Source organism: Lissotriton vulgaris, unplaced genomic scaffold (assembly GCF_964263255.1).
Source record: "Lissotriton vulgaris unplaced genomic scaffold, aLisVul1.2 SCAFFOLD_3018, whole genome shotgun sequence".
Taxonomy (NCBI): Eukaryota; Metazoa; Chordata; class Amphibia; order Caudata; family Salamandridae; genus Lissotriton; species Lissotriton vulgaris.
This window is the reverse complement of record NW_028243156.1, coordinates 183,984-200,511: the sequence shown is the minus strand read 5'-3', so window position 1 is coordinate 200,511 and position 16,528 is coordinate 183,984. Positions and strand designations below refer to the sequence as shown.

General features: G+C 43.8%; 1 protein-coding gene across 1 annotated transcript in view; it reads left to right on the top strand.

Annotated features, from left to right (window-relative positions):
• The window catches only part of LOC147668689 (brefeldin A-inhibited guanine nucleotide-exchange protein 1-like), a gene marked incomplete at its 3' end in the record, with an annotated part of 274,357 nt that overhangs the window by 74,203 nt on the left and 183,626 nt on the right, over positions 1-16,528 (top strand). The window contains exons 7-8 of the mRNA XM_086948511.1: positions 12,368-12,519; positions 14,856-15,028. Coding sequence (XP_086804637.1) covers positions 12,368-12,519; positions 14,856-15,028 — 325 coding nt within the window. The remainder of the gene's footprint in view (positions 1-12,367; positions 12,520-14,855; positions 15,029-16,528) is intronic.

The window sequence follows — 16,528 nt, the reverse complement described above, 5'->3', positions numbered from 1 at the left end:
TTACCTACTAACTTCATCACCTCTATAAAAGCACTGTACTTGAACCCAAAGGCAAGGATTTTTGTAAATGGGGCGCTCTCAGATTGGGTGCAAATATCAAGGGGCACTAGGCAGGGGTGCCCCCTTTCCCCCCTATTGTTTAATTTATATATCGAGCCATTAGTGAATAAACTAAGGGCAGATCATTTAATAAAACCCTTTTCAATAAACGATCTGGATCTAAAATTCGCCCTATATGCAGATGACCTCTTAATGTTCACTTCCAATCCTGAGGTAGCAATACCTAGACTCTTTGAACATGCAGAAGCTTTTGGAAAGACCTCTGGTTATAGAATAAATAAGGATAAAACGGAAATCATGCAATGGAACCAGGAGGCAGTGTTGCCTGAAACAAAAATAAGGATGAGGTACCTTGGGATTCAATTAGTCCAGGACATTACTCAGATATCGATAGTTAATCTGGATAAGGTGTATAAGGAAATCTGTGGACAATTACAGCGTTGGTCCGGGCTCCCATTAAACATCTTCGGGAGGGTTAATCTTATAAAAATGATTATACTACCAAAAGTAACTTTCTTGTTTAATTCAATACCCTTATCTTTCGACACAAAGGCGGTGGGAAAACTACAAGGAAAAATAGGCTCTTTCATCTGGAATTCCAAAATGCCCAGAATTTCTGCTAAAAAGTTAAGAAGACAATTAAAAATGGGAGGTCTGGCGCTACCTGACATCTTGCATTATGCCCATTCCTTCCACTTTAAAAATTTTAGAGTTATGGCAGGTAAGGCAGATACATCTTTTTTGGGACGTTTGTTTCAAGCAATATTGCATGGTATCCCCCAAGGTCACGAATACTTTTTATTTAAGTTTGGAGACCCCAGATTCTACAAAAAGGTCAGGCTAAAGGTTTTAGTCACGGCTCTGAAGAATTGGGTTTTCTTCAGGAGAAAATTACAAATTCCATACTACGCCTCTCAGGCCCCAATATGGGACTCTGCAGGGACCCCAGAATGCCTTAGAGACCAACTGTCAACCCCTCTTAAATTAGCAGGGTTAATGCAGTGGAGAGATTTACAAAATGATCAACAGCTATTGGGGTGGGACTCCCTCTCTCTGTTGACGGGAGGAACCCTTACAAGATTTAAATATTACCAGTTGTCAAGCTGGTGGTCTACGGAAATATGGGATTGTACATCTAACCCGAAATTTGATTTTGTAAATAGAAAGGGGCGTTGGGATAAAGAACTCGCTTTTTGGTATGAGAATTTGATGGAAAAAGAGGGAGTTACTGATTTGGAACTTCAGAGTCTCTGGGGAAATGTTGTGGGGCTGGATAGCAACAAACTGGTAGATTTGTGGGGGGACTCTTTTAGTCTGGTGAACGGAATAGTAAAATCCGCTCCTCTTAAACGAAACCATCTGTTCACACTGTACAGGGTGTATTTCTCCCCAAAAAGACTGACAAGGATCACAAACATACAATATAGCTGCCCAAGGTGTAAATCTTTAGAGGCAGATGATTTGCATATGTTTGTAGAATGCCCTAGCCTTAACTTGTTTTGGAAAAAAATTGAGGGTTTTTTGATGGATGTACTAGGAACTCGGATCGTGGTTTCACCGGCAATGATTCTGTTCGGTCTGGGGACGGATTACCAGCTTGCGAACCAGCAGACTAAATTTATTTTCTATGTGATGTTATTGGCTAGACGAGAAATATGTAAAGCATGGAAATCTGAAGATGCTCCCACCTTTTCTGAGTGTTTAAGGTATATTATTTATATTAGTGAATCTGATATAGCATGTGATAATTCCTCAGAGTCTCAGATCTGGGAGCTCCTTGTGGCATGGCGGAACAGATGAGAGTATTCCGATGATTTCACCTGGGTACTGTTGGTGCTTAGTCCTCAACCAATCCGAGGGTCGCCAAGTCACAGAGGCTGAGGTGGATAAAGCAAACAGTAAACACTAGAGGGGAGTATCTTTTTTCCGGCTCTCTCTGGCGTCGAATTCTGTGAGCGTAACATCGTGATGCCAGGGGGAGGGGAGAGGATCTCCGTCTAGAGCACCCAAATTGGTATATGAGGAATAAAAAAAATAAATAAAAAAAAAAGAACAATTATTTTGCAATTCTGAATTTGCAACATTTAATTCTAAGCAAGACACACATTTATATTTTGAATATATCAATTGTACATTATTTCACTATAATCAATACATTTTAGACAAGGAATACATTTTTGTTTTGAATCCCTTAATCATACAGTGAAAAAAAAATTCAAAATCAATGCCTTAGCCTATTTAGCCAATATGGCCAAGGTTGGCACAGGGACAAAGTTTCTGACGCCCCACCTCCGGGCCGGCACTGAAACAAGCCTTCTGGCTCAACAGAAGTACTCCTCGGAGCCGAAAGCCTCCGGTTCCAAGCCCAAGTCTGGCTCTGTGCCAAAATCCCCCGCGCCGAAAGCCAAGCAGCCTTAGGAGCCGAAAGGTCAGCCCTTGTCGACACCGAAAACTTCGGCACCAAAAACTTTGGTGCCGAAACATAAAAAGATCCCTACGGATCCGAAATTGGCCAGTTCAAGGCATATGGGCTGCAGATCATACACTAGTGCATAGATCGCCATCTGGTGGTGGTCCCAGATGATTACACTTTGTTGTTGTCCTGGAAGAGTCCTTGTATGGTAGATGACTCCTCTGGAGTATAGTGCGCATTGGCATCGACTCCATCTTCATTTTTTTCTGCCAACGGGCTCGGATGTGTATGTCGCTCCCGCTCTGTTTCATTACTGATCTTATTACGTCACGCATTCCTTGGTCCCTACAGTTGGTATTGTTTTCGATCGCAATTTCCTTTATACACGCGTCTCGAACAACCTTCACTTCTCGATTCCTGTGACCGTCGGGCCCAGCTGCGCCATTGGGCCTTCGGCTTATGGAAAGAACACCCTTCAAGAAGTGCCCTCAGTGTGGACACAAATTCCCCCACACTGATCTACATGAGGTGTGCAATCTGTGCTTGTCCCCAGAGCACGAAAGCTGACATTGCCAGGCCTGTGCTTCGTTCCGGTCGAATAAGACGATTAGAGACAGTCGAGCTCGGAGAGTCATAGCACAATCGTCTTTATCGGCACCAGACACCCACGTTGAAGAGACTCCAGTGCAGCCAGAGTCCGAAGAAGAAGAACAGCAGGAAGACGTCATTGTTTCTGAAGCAGAGGATTCAGCTTCAGGAGCTGACGAGCGGGCAGAAGGTGACAATCCCCTTCCAGCTGGTCAACGGGTCGTAAGTACAGACATCGACCCTCTTAATCCCCCCACACCGGTTGAGGCTTCGGTTCCACCTCCACCTTCGGGCCCAGGTGCACACCGATCACATACTTCCAACGCTCCGACTTCAGGCCCAGCAACGAAGACTTCCAAAAAGCCTCTAGGCTACTTAGGCTCGAGTCAGCCTCCAGTCAGTCCCGATAAACAGAAGGTTCTCAATCCGAAAGTGAATTCTGTACAAACTCCTACACCGAAACAAACTTCGGCATCCCAAACGGTCGTACGAAGCCAAGTCCTGCACCAAAGACAAGCCCCGCACCGAAACAAACTTCGGTACCTAAAGCTGTCGACCCAAAACACGATTCAGAACCAACAACTCCGGATCCGAATAAAATCTCTGATCCGAAGAAAAAACTTGAATCGAAAAAAGCTCCCGACCACAAGTCTTCGGTACCGAAACCACAATCTAATCCTAAGACTATACTAAACATTGCTAAACCCAGCAAACAGCTAGATCCCAAACATGACAAGCCAGTTCCGAGAAAGGATTCTCCCATAGAGGAGCTTTTCGGTCCAGATCTAAAGCAAAAGACTCTTCTTATTCACCCAAAGACTGAACATGTCGTCACTTTACCTGCTTAGAGGAAACTGGAACCTCCTCTCACACCTCCAGTCCCTCTCAAAAACATGCTCAAACTTCTCCCATAAGAATACCTTCACCACTTCCAGAAGTGCCAGACTCTTACATTTCCCCCAAACACTCACCACTCATCCCACACAGTTCTGCACCAGCAGATAACGATGAGGATGATAATTCTGGGGAGGGGGAGGGGGGGGGGCAGAAGATGAGCAACCATTAGATGATCCAGATGATATTACTGGCCCGTCAGATGATCCTTGGGAAGACTACAATGCACCAGATGCCCCAGATCTACCCCAAGATGACGAGTACTGTTCTAGGCCATCTCCTCCAGATGACACCATAGGGTTCACACAGCTTGTTCACAGAGCAGCAGGCTTTCATGGGGTCGATCTCCATACTGATCCAGTGGATGAGGACTTCCTTATGGACTCATCATTACCCTCTCATAAGACCACAACCACCTTGCCAATGCTTAAAGGGGTTATAAAACATGCACCAGAAATATTTAAAGATCCCGTCAGGGCCAGGGTAATTAATCCCAGGTTGGAGAAAATGAGCAAAGCTGCTCCAACTGACCCAGTCTATATCAAGGACCAACTACCATTAGACTCATTAGTGGTCTCCAACGCACGAAAACAAACTAGCTCTCAGACAACGTGGGACGCTCCACCCCCTGCTAAAGAGTCCAAACTCTTAGATGCTTCAGGCAAACATATGACATCTCAAGCAGCCAACGTCTGGCAAGTCGCCAACACCCAAGCTCTGTTGGCAAGATACGATAGGGCTCACTACGATGAGCTTGAAACCCTTATACAACATCTACCAGACAAATACAAGACCAGGGCTACTGTTTTGATACAAGAAGGGAAGGTCATTACTAATACTTTCATCCGTTGCGCTCTAGATGCTGCTGACACAGCCTCAAGGGCAATAAATACTGGCATACTTTTACGTAGGCATGCCTGGCTGCGTATTTCTGGTTTGAAACCAGAAGTACAAACCAGTATTCTCAATCAACCCTTTGACCAACAACCTCTGTTTGGTCCCACGGTTGATACCTCTCTCGAAAAAATGAAAAAGGACACTGACACTGCAAAATCCATGGGAGCTTTACAAAATCAAACTCCTAGAGCGTCCTTTTGTCATTCCTCCTGCAGGGGCGCCTTATCACCTTTTTCTACCAATACTGCCTCCTCTTCTTACAAAACTCCCATCCAAACCTCTCCCAATAGAGGTTATCACAGAGGAGGATACAGAGGCAACAATACTAAAGGTAGAGGCGGAGGTAACAACACCCGTACCACCTCCACTCCCAAGCAGTGACTTCCCTCCCCACCCCCCCTCAGACCATTCCACTCCTGTCGGGGAGAGATAACAACAGTTCTTATCTGTCTGGAACTCCATCACAACAGACAGGTGGGTGAGACAAATAGTTGAGTTAGGTTATTGCCTGGTGCTCACTTCCACTCCTTCAGCAATACCACCCAGACAGCGTACCATGCCACAAAAGCATCTCACACTCCTAAAACAGGAGGTTGTTGCTCTACTGCACAAACATGCAATAGAACCAGCTCCACTACACCATCAAAACACAGGCGTTTACTCCCTATGTTTCCTTATTCCCAAAAAGGACGGCTCCTTCAGGCCTATACTAGACCTGAGGCCCCTAAACCTTTCCATACAGTCACACCACTTCTATATGGTGACATTACAGCAGGTCCTTCCTCTGCTAAAACAAGGCGATTTCCTTGCATACCCCAAATCGCAAGGACGCCTACTTTCACATTCCCGTTCACACAGAAAGTACCTTCGGTTTGTAGTGGACGGTAAGCATTACCAATTCAAAGTCCTTCCCTTCGGAGTCACTACAGCACCCTGAGTCTTCACAAAGTGTCTTGCGGTAGTAGCAGCACACTTGAGAAGAGAAAACATCCATGTCTTACCATATCTGGACGACTGGCTAATATAAGTCAAGTCATACCAGCAATGCATCCAGCACACACACAAGACCATTCATCTCTTACACAAACTCGGTTTCACTATAAACAAAACAAAGTCGCATCTCCAACAGTATCTAGGTGTCACAATAGATACCTCCAAAGGACTTGCATCCCCCAATACAGTAAGAATACAAGGCATGCAAGCTCTCATACAAAAATTTCAACCGCAACACTCACTACCATCTCGAGTTTTCATGCAACTATTTGGAATGATGGCATCTTGCATTTTCGTAGCACTGCACGCAAGACTCCAGATGCGCCCCCTGCAAGAGTGATTAGCAAGCCAGTGGAACTAGACTCAAGGTCAATTAACAGATCTGGTGGTGTTCGAGGGCCGGCCACATCGCTCTCTGCAGTGGTGGAACACCAAAAACCTTTCCAAAGAACGGCCGTTCCTCGATCCAGTTCCATAGGTAGTACTAACCACAGACACATCCCTCACAGGCTGGGGAACTCATTTGTCACAGCACACAGTACTGGGCAGGTGGACACCACACCAGAAGCTACTCCATATAAACCATCTGGAGTTGCTAGCAATTTTTCTAGCTCTAAAATCATTTCAAAATTACCTATCAGGCAAGGCTGTCTTAGTCCGCACAGACAATATGACAGCCATGTACTACATTTGAAAACGGGGAGGAACAGACTCCTTACAGCTCTCCCGGCTGGCGCAGAGCATATGGAGGTGGACCATTCCTCAAAACATCTACCTACAAGCAGAACATCTACCAGGAGTTCACAATCAGGTTGCAGATCTGTTGAGTCGTCGGAGACAACAGATTCACGAGTGGGAACTTCATCCGCAAGTTCTTCAACCTTTCTTTCAACTATGGGGACAGCCACTAATAGATCTGTTCGCCACACACCTAAATTCCAAATGCCCAAGCTTCGCCAACCAGTATCCACACCCATTGTCCAAAGGCAATGCGATATGAATGAGTTGGTCAGGCAGATTTGCGTACGCTTTTCCACCTCTCCTACTCATTCCGTTAGTGGTGCGCAAGCTGCAACAATACTCCCTCACACTGATTCTCATTGCACCAACATGGGCAAGGCAAGTAAAAACAACAAGCTAGTGTGGGACTGGCTGTACTCAAAACACTATTTCAAACCACTGCAACAGATACTGGTACTCGCCGCTAAGGGAGAGAACTGCTATGCAATCAATGCACTAGTGTGTGATCTGCAGCCCACATACCTCGAACGGAAAATGCTACTTACCAGTATGCATCTGTTCTTGGCATGTAGGGCTGCAGATTCACACACGCCAACCCGCCTCCCCGGCTACCTCTATCTGTTCCAGTAATATCTTAATTAGATATAATATACATGGACATCTCTTTCTGTTCTCACACAACTTCATCATTTCTCGTAATGGTCAAAAAACAATCTGAAGATGTAGTCGATGCCCATGCGCACTATACTCCAGAGGAGGAGTCGTCTACCCTACAAAGACTCTTCCAGGACAACAACAAAGTGTAATCATCCGGGCCCACCACCAGATTGCAATTTATGCACTAGTGTGTGAATCTGCAGTCCTACATGCCAAGAACAGATGCATACTGGTACATAGCATTTTCCCTATTCCATCACCACCCGATTTGAAGCAAAAGAGGCTCCATATTAACCCTGACACTGGCCATATTCGCATATAGCAAGCTCAGAAACACAAGATTCAAGAAGAGGACACTTACAAATCCCCTTGAAGAGAAACACCTCCTGGTTCTCCTCAATCTCATCATGACGATGATGCAGATGATGGGGGGATGAATATTTCATTAGATCCATGTACAGATTACACAGTTTTTTTTTGTTTTTTTTTAATTTTTAAAACCTTTATTTGAAAAAGTGCACACAGCTATTCAGCCTAACATCCCGGAGGCAAGGCAGCATCGTGAAGCAGGAGTGCAATAGTGCAAGAACATTTGACACAGTATCACGAAGGTTGTTTTTATATTTTATGATAAGAGGAACAATAGAACAAAGAAAGAGGAAGACGCCAAAGGCGTCAAAGAGTGGCAATGGAGACAGATTACACAGTTGATCTCCCAGGTGATACTGACCCAGACATTTACTCAGCCAAACCATCTCCTCCAGACGACATCACACCAAGAACTCATTGCCGGGGCTGCACATTACCATGGGGTAGATCTCCATAAAGAATCACTAGAAGAAGATTTTTTGTTTGAGACCTTTGTACCCACACACAGGTCATCACAATCACTTCCAATGCTTAAAGGCATGATGTGACATGCTGATGAGATTTTTAAAGATTCAGTCAGAACCCGCATCTTAACACCTAGAGTGATACAAAATATAAGCCCTCTCCTACAAACCCCATATTTATCAAGGGACAAGTGCCATTAGATTCCCTAGTTGTATCCAATGCTCTTAAGAGAGCAAATTCCCAAACATCAGGGGATGCTCTTCCGCCAGATAGAGTCCAAAACAATTGATGCTTCTGGCAAGCGCATAGCCGCTCAGGCAGCAAATCAATGGCGCGTTGCAAATTCCCAAGGCCTTTTAGTCAGATATGACAGCGCACACTGGGACGAAATGGAGCAATTGGTCCAATATCTCCCAGATGAGCATAAGGCTAAACACAGGACTTAGTCAATGAGGGTAAGCTAATTTCTAATTCCTCTATTTGTTGTGCTGTAGATACAGCTGACACCGCAGCTAGAGAGATTAACACCAGCATCCTGCTCAGGAGACACACTTGGTTAAGGATTTCAGATTTTAAACCTGAGGTCCAACAGTCCATCCTTAACACACCATTTGATAAGGAACACCTATTTGTCCCTAAGGTTGACAAGGCGCTAGAGAAGATGAAAAAGGACACTGAAGTCGCTAAATCTATGGGAGCACTTTGACTGCATCCAACAGAGGTTCCTTTTGTCACTCCTCGTAAAGAGGAGGGTCAAAAAACACAACCCCAGGTCAAAATACCTCCGCTTACAAGGGTAACCACCACTCCTCTCCCTCCAAATGGTTTTTCCCAGGAAGATATAGAGGCAACAACTTTAGGGGTAAGGGTAACACACCCCGTAACTCTTTTTCCCCCAACAAACAGTGACTTGCCCACGCTTCCCCCGATTATACCACACCTGTCGGGGGAAGACTTCAGCAATTCCTCCCCATTTGGAAGTCTATAACATCAGACAAATGGGTGCTTGGAATTATCCAACATGGTTATTGCCAGGAGCTTACCAGCAATCCCCTAAACATTCAACCTCGCTCTCACAAGTTATCTCCAGAACACATACACTTCCTAGAACAGGAGGCCTAGTGCCTTTTTACTAAAAGGAGCAATAGAGCCAGTTCCAATACTGTACCAGGACTCAGGGGTCTACTTACTCTATACTTTCTGATCCCCAAAAAGGACGGTTCCCTAAGACCTATTCTAGATCTGAGAGAGCTAAACCATTACATACTGTCAGAGCATTTTTATATGGTGATACTTGAACAGGTACTCCCACTTACACAAACAGCAGACTTTATGCCCTACTCTAGATTTAAAAGACTCATATTTTCATGTTCCAATTCATCCAGCTCATCGCAAATATCTGAGATTTGTGATATCAGTTCAAGGTACTTTCCTTCGGAGTGACTACAGCACCCAGAGTAGACAACAAATTCATGTCTTCCCCTACCTAGACAACTGGCTCATCAAAGCCAGCACTCACCAAAACTGTCTACAGCACACACAGAACACAATAAATCTACTTAATCGACTCGGCTTCACCATCAATGCACAAAAGTCTCACTTGCCTTCCTCACAGATGCAGTCCTATCTAGGAGCCACTCTAGACACAGAAAAGGCTCTAGCCTCTCCCAATGTAGCCAGAATACACAATATTCAGACTACCACTTAACAGTTTCAATCCAATCAAGTGTTACCAGCCATAGTGTTCATACAACCACTATGAATGATGGCATCTTACATAACAATTGTACCCCATGCAAGGCTTCACATGCGCCCCCTACAAGAGTGCTTACCACGTCAGTGGAATCAATCACAGGGTCTATTAACCGATCTAGTTTTGGTAGACAGCCGTACAGATCGCTTTCTGCAGTGGTGGAATCCACAAAACTTATCATCAGGCTGGCCTTTCATCGACCCTTTTCCACAGATCGTGCTCACAGCAGTAGCATCTCTTAACAGGTTGGGGGGGGGGGTGGGGGGTGCGGAGCACATCTAAAAAATTACACAATACAAGGCATGTGGAGCAACAAGCACAAAACTCTCCACATCAGCCATCTATAGCTCTTAGCTGTCTTCTTAGCACTAAAAGCTTTTCAAACTCATCTCGCAGCCAAAACTGTCTTAGTCTGGATGGACAATATGACAGCAATGTATTATATGCAGAAGCAAGGAGGGACACACTCTCTCCAACTGTCAACGCTCGCTCAAGCCATTTGGAATTGGGCGATCAATCACAGGATCTATCTCTTGGCAGAACATCTCCCAAGAGTAAACAATCAAATTGCTGATCGCCTCAGTGGAAGTAGGCAACAAATTCATGAGTGGGAACTTCAACCCCAAGTTCTCCTTCTGTACTTCCAACAGTGGGGTTTTCCACAAATAGAACTATTCGCCACAGCCGAAAACGCAAAATGCCCAAACGTCGGCTCCAGGTACCCACACCCACGATCAAAGGGCAATGCCCTATAGATGAACTGCTCAGGGCTGTTTGCCTACACTTTTCCACCTCTCCCGCTCATTCCATGGGTGGTTCGGTAGCGCTGGCACTAATTCTGGTAGCTCCCACATGGGCTCCACCCTGTTGGAGCTGTTACTAGTGCCACATCAAAAACTACACCTGAACTCCAGTCTTCTCACACAGAACCATGGAGAAATCATACATCCAAATTCAAAAGAAGTGAATTTAGCGTTCTGGCTCCTGAAGTCCTGGAGTTTGGGTGCTCAAATTTACCACCAGACTGTATGAATATTCTCAAAGAAGCAAGAAAGCCGACCACCATAGCTTGCTATGCTGCAAAATGGAAAAGATTTGTGGTATATTGCAACAACAACAAAATCAATCCTTTAGAAGCTTCTATACAAAACATTATTTGTTACATTTACAACTAACAGGACTGGCTTACACGTCTATTTGTTTGCACCTTGCACTATTCAGAGTTCCAGTAATCAGGGCCTTCATGGAAGGTTTAAAAAGGGTAATACCACCTAGGATTCCTCCTGCCCCAGTCTGGAATTTCACCATTGTCCTCACAAGGCTCATGGGTCCACCTTTTGAACCATTACACAAATGCATTTTCCAGTTCCTCTCATGGAAAGTTGCTTTCCTCATTGATATCACATCATGAGGAGAATTTTGTGAGATACAGGCATTGACGCTAGAAGAACCTTTCTTTCATTTATACAAAGACAGGATAGTTCTCCGTATCCAGCCCATATTCTTTCCCAAAGTAGTTTCTGCTGTTCATATAAACCAATCGGTTGAGTTACCAGTTTTCTTTCCTCAACCTGATTCTGTAGAAAAACGCGCTCTTCACAAGCTTGACGTTAAAAGAGCTTTATTGTACTACATAGATAGAACAAAGTACTTCCGCAAAACATAACAACTGTTTGTACCATTTGCTCAACCTCAAAAAGGTAATCATATCTCTAAATATGGTAGTACGAGATGGATTGTTAAATGCATTCAAACATGCTATGCTAAAGCCAAAAGGATTTTGACTATACCCCCTAGAGCGCATTCCCCTCACAAAACAGGGGCTTCTGTTGCCTTTTTAGGTAACATTCCTCTAGCTGACATATGTAAAGCAGCTACATGGTCTATACCACACACATTTACCAAACACTATTTTGTAGATGTGCTAGCACAACAGCAGGCTAATGTAGGCCAAGCAGTATTTAAAACAATATTCCAAACAACTGCAACATCTACAGGTTAGCCACCACTTTGGGAGTATACTGCTTTATAGTCTATGCAAAGCATGTCTATCTGCAGCACACATGCCTCGAACGGACACCTGTAGTTGTTGCAGTTCTTCCTTATACATTTATACGCATGGACATCTCTATACTACACTTACTCACTCCATTCTCACCCTCTTGCGGGAAAACAATCTAACAATGTTGTCGATGACCATGCGCACAATCACCGAAAAGAGGTGCCACCTTACCTCGTGACTAGGAAAGACTTCTTCAAAGAAAAAACACTTGCAAACATCAGGAACCAACACTAGATGGCAGGAGTATGCAGAGCATGTGAATCTACAGCTCTACATGCCTAGGGCAGATGCTTACTGGGTAAGTACCATTATACTTAGGGGCTAAATCAGGCCATAGTTATTATCAGTTATGGTGTTTGTGATGTGCTGTTCTACGCATTATTCATTTTATTAAAGAACCAGTGCATGAGTAATATTATTATGGCTATATCTAATCCAACTGCTCCTTTAAAAATGTGTCTTTCTAACCCACTAGGTTGGCTGTAATCTCAATGAAGATGTTGCAATTTTTGCTGTAGATTCTTTAAGGCAATTGTCAATGAAATTCTTAGAAAAAGGAGAACTTGCTAACTTCCGGTTCCAAAAGGATTTCTTGCGACCTTTTGAACATATTATGAAGAGAAACAGGTAGGATTACGCAGAAGCCATGATGTTTACGATTTCCTTCAATGTAACCATATTTTCTTCCCCGTCCTTTGAAAAAGGACTTCAATTAATGAATTACTTCTTTGCGCCTTTTAACATATAAAGATAAATGTAGTTGATATCAATATAATTTTCTTATCAGAAATATATCACCTCTATTCTATATTCTTCACTTTGATGAAGTGTGCTGTAAAATATTAAATGTTGCCTAGGTTTGGTTCACTCTAAACACTGTTTGAAAAGCATGACTATGAGGTAAAACATTCAGATGTAACATACTCTTTCCTGAAATCTATAATCTGTGCTACATATATACATTTCATAATGTTTCTACTTCCACTAAATGATCCTTTTTTTTATTTTGGAGGGGTGTAATCTATAGTGGAAATCTCACATACAGCAATTATTAACGTAATGTGTTCATGTCACACTTTTACCTCTTAAAAAGCATTCTTCATTGATCATTGTAACTCTTCTGAAAATCGTTTACAAAGTGGTGTAACAGAAAATGATGGGGTCCCCCTGTAGAATGTGAAGAGGGGTCACTGAGTCTCCCATATCTCACAAAAATTCATTGATCTTGGGTAAAATGGGGGCCCCATCCAAAGGATTTGTGTGTCCCTGAAGGGTTGGGGGTCCCCCTACAGTGCAGGGACCTATGCTACGCCCCTACATTGACAGATGGTCCAATCTTTATGTAAGACGTATCATTTGGCCACTTGGTATCTACTTTCCATTTAAAACAATACAGCTATCTTCAGTGCCTTAGTTCCTTCTGGCAATCAGGACAGCTCAGCAGCCATTTGTGTTTAAGGGTAAGAGGACGAGGGCTTTTCTTGCTGCCTAATAGACACATTTGCCGATGCTATGTAAGTCATACCATCTGCTTGGTGTAGCGATGTTTCTGTTTCCTTTACAGTGATGTTCATGCAGAGAAGGATTACTAAAAGTAAGGTATTGAAGCATTAGCTTTTGATAAATATGATTAGCAGACCACTTACCAGCTCATTCATTTCTGCCTGACAGTGCACATGACTGTTCTGAAAGATGTTGTTTAAAGGGAAAATGAGAGTCATCTGGATAAATAAGGTTTCTTTCTTAGTTTATTACCAGTAGTCCCACAAACCAACTCATTGGTCCGTACCTGTCTATATCCATTATAAACAGTGACCTTCAAACAGCATACTAACTTATATTTCATACAGTACTAGATGCTCCCCTTCAGCAAGCGTTAACATATTCATTGCCAGCTCTTCCAAATCCTCCCAAAACAATCGAACACGGCATCTAATGGGCAACGTATCATAGAACACAAATTTCCTATAAATGAGACACACTGGATATCCAGGACACAAAGGAACTTCAGGCAGGCAGACTTGGAATTAGAAGGCAATGCACCTTGCATATTTCTATGATATTTCATTTCTTCACAGTAGCTCGAGAGGAGCTGTCCCGTATATATATTGGAACAGGGTAGTCAGCCCCAGTAAACTGCAAGTTCAGCTCTGTTTGCATCTCAGGAGTTTAGAGCATAACTGCGCAGCTACTGTATGGAACAGTACACATTCTTGCAGAGTGGAGAAATGTAAAGGTATGGATTGAAAGGGACCGGACCAGGCTAGAGTTCTAGAGAGGACTTGGATATGGGTACCATGCGTCATTAAAAAAGATGATTGGGTTCAGCAAACAGACATGAATTACTGGTGTTTCCTTTAGTAAAGTGGGCTATACCAGGGGCTCACAGGAGGCATGAACTTTAAAGAGAGCTTAGTTATTTGAACTTTAGCAGAAGTCTTTTATTCAAATTGTTAGGCAATGTTGGAAGTGCTAGATAATGCAGAGTTTTTGATGGAGATGCGCAAGTGTGATACTACAAAGTGTCTCAAGGACATAATGGCAAAACGGGGTTGATCCAGGGGTGTCATCTTCCCAACACCAGGCATACACCCCTGATGCTTCCTCAAATGTTTCCTGGGTTTTAAAAGATAATTTAGTAGATAATCTGAAAACAAAGGAACTCAATGTAGAATTCATTCTTGGTAACAAAGCTGGTTCAGCTTATGTTGTGCATAGTGTGGAAATGCTTCGTTATAATAGTTTGCAAATAAACAAATAGAACATAGTACATCCGTCACATCCATCCTTAAATGATGATGCAGCAGACCGACTGGAAAGAACCTTTGTTGATTGTGTAATTCAGTGCTCCTTCAACCTAGCCTGCTTCTTGCTACTTTATTATTTATGCTAAAAATGGGATGCATTGATATGATCATCGAGAAAAGATTGATGGTTTACTGATGACTTGTTTTTCTTTTAAGGTCTCCAACAATTCGGGATATGGTTGTGCGCTGTATAGCACAAATGGTTAATTCCCAGGCTGCTAACATTCGCTCAGGATGGAAGAATATCTTCTCTGTTTTTCACTTGGCTGCCTCAGACCAAGATGAAAGCATAGTGGAACTTGCATTCCAAACAACGGGACACATAGTTAGTGAGTACTTTTCCAATGTACCTTATGTAAGCAATGCATAACAGTGCCATGCCGTAACAACTGAAATAAAGATACCATGTTGTTAGTTGTAAGCTACACTTTTTGGATAAATGTTATTTTCCTTCTTTATAGCACAAATACAAGTAGGGCAAACAAACTCTGCACTAGAGCTCTTTTACAACTGTACTTCATGTGGGTGATCTATTAGCACAGCTCTTTCTTGTCCCTCACTAGATGAGAACACTATCAGATGTATCCCAGCCCAAACAGATCCTTTTCCAGAGGCCTCTGTGAAGGAGTCTGGCGTATTTAAGGCAAATGGAGCCAAAGGTCATCTTGGTAGAAGAGCAAAGAGGTAGCCCCAGGGCATGGAACCAAATATTTTTCAAAGTCTACCATTAACAGAGCCAATAGGGCATAGGCCCTGCAGTTAGTCTTTAAGAGCCCCAGGGCATCGCTCGCTGGTAGGTGGCACTGTATGGCTCAACACTGACTTACTGCAAGGGAGAAGTACTGCATACAAGTCAGTTGCGGTCCGTATGACTCACGGGGGGGGTGCACCCGGTGGGGTAGGGGTTGTGCTGGAGGGGGACGTTTAATAGAAATTAAAAAAGTTATGTTAACCTCTGCTGGCCCGTCCCGCGTCGTCGGTCTGCTTCGTCCTCTCTACAACAGTAAGCAGCCACAGGCTGCCTAGCTTCCCTCCCCTGAGCCAATCACAATGCTGAAATGGCAGCCTTGTGATTGGCTGGGACGCCGACCCCACAGGCATCTGTGGGGAGGCGATTTTCTCTATGTAGGCTGCATACATAGAGAAAATACAGAGTGCGTATGACTTGTTTGTCAATCAGCGCCCACAACAGTGGGCAAGCCAATCCTCCTCTGCCCTCGAGCAGAACCGCCCGCCCCCAACCCAACCCTGCTTTCTGCTTTTTCAGTGTGAGAAGCAGAAACATATAATGGTATTTAAAATACCATTTTATGTTTCTGCTTCTCACACTGCGAGAAAGCAGTGGGGCGACGCTCCTCTGCCCACATAGAGGAGTCGCCACTGATATAAGTGCCACCACTGGGTGCTTACAGCAAATTCCTATCTTTCTGTGCCCTTCAATGTGAATCCAGTACTCTTCTCCCAACTTTGTCGGTTTTTCAGAATCTCCAAAATGGATTGCAGACAGTGTGCCAGGGAAAATGTAGGCCCAAAAAACAACAGATTTTAAGCTGTGCCATGACTGCAGGAAACAAATGTTGATCATGGATCCACAAAACGTGTGCTTATGGTGCCTGGGCTCCAGTCATGACTTGAAGTTGTGCGAAAAAAGTTTGCTCTACTTTACTTAAAAGCAGTCAGGGTCTGGGTGGCGAATCTTTATGTCGCCTATTATTAGAAATGCTCTCCAAGTCACCGGGCTGTTCTCGGTCATTGTCATGAGGTCGGTCACACTTGAAGTCATCGTTAATGTTCAAAGTGGGCTGTAAGTGCAAGAAAGCTAAGTGGTA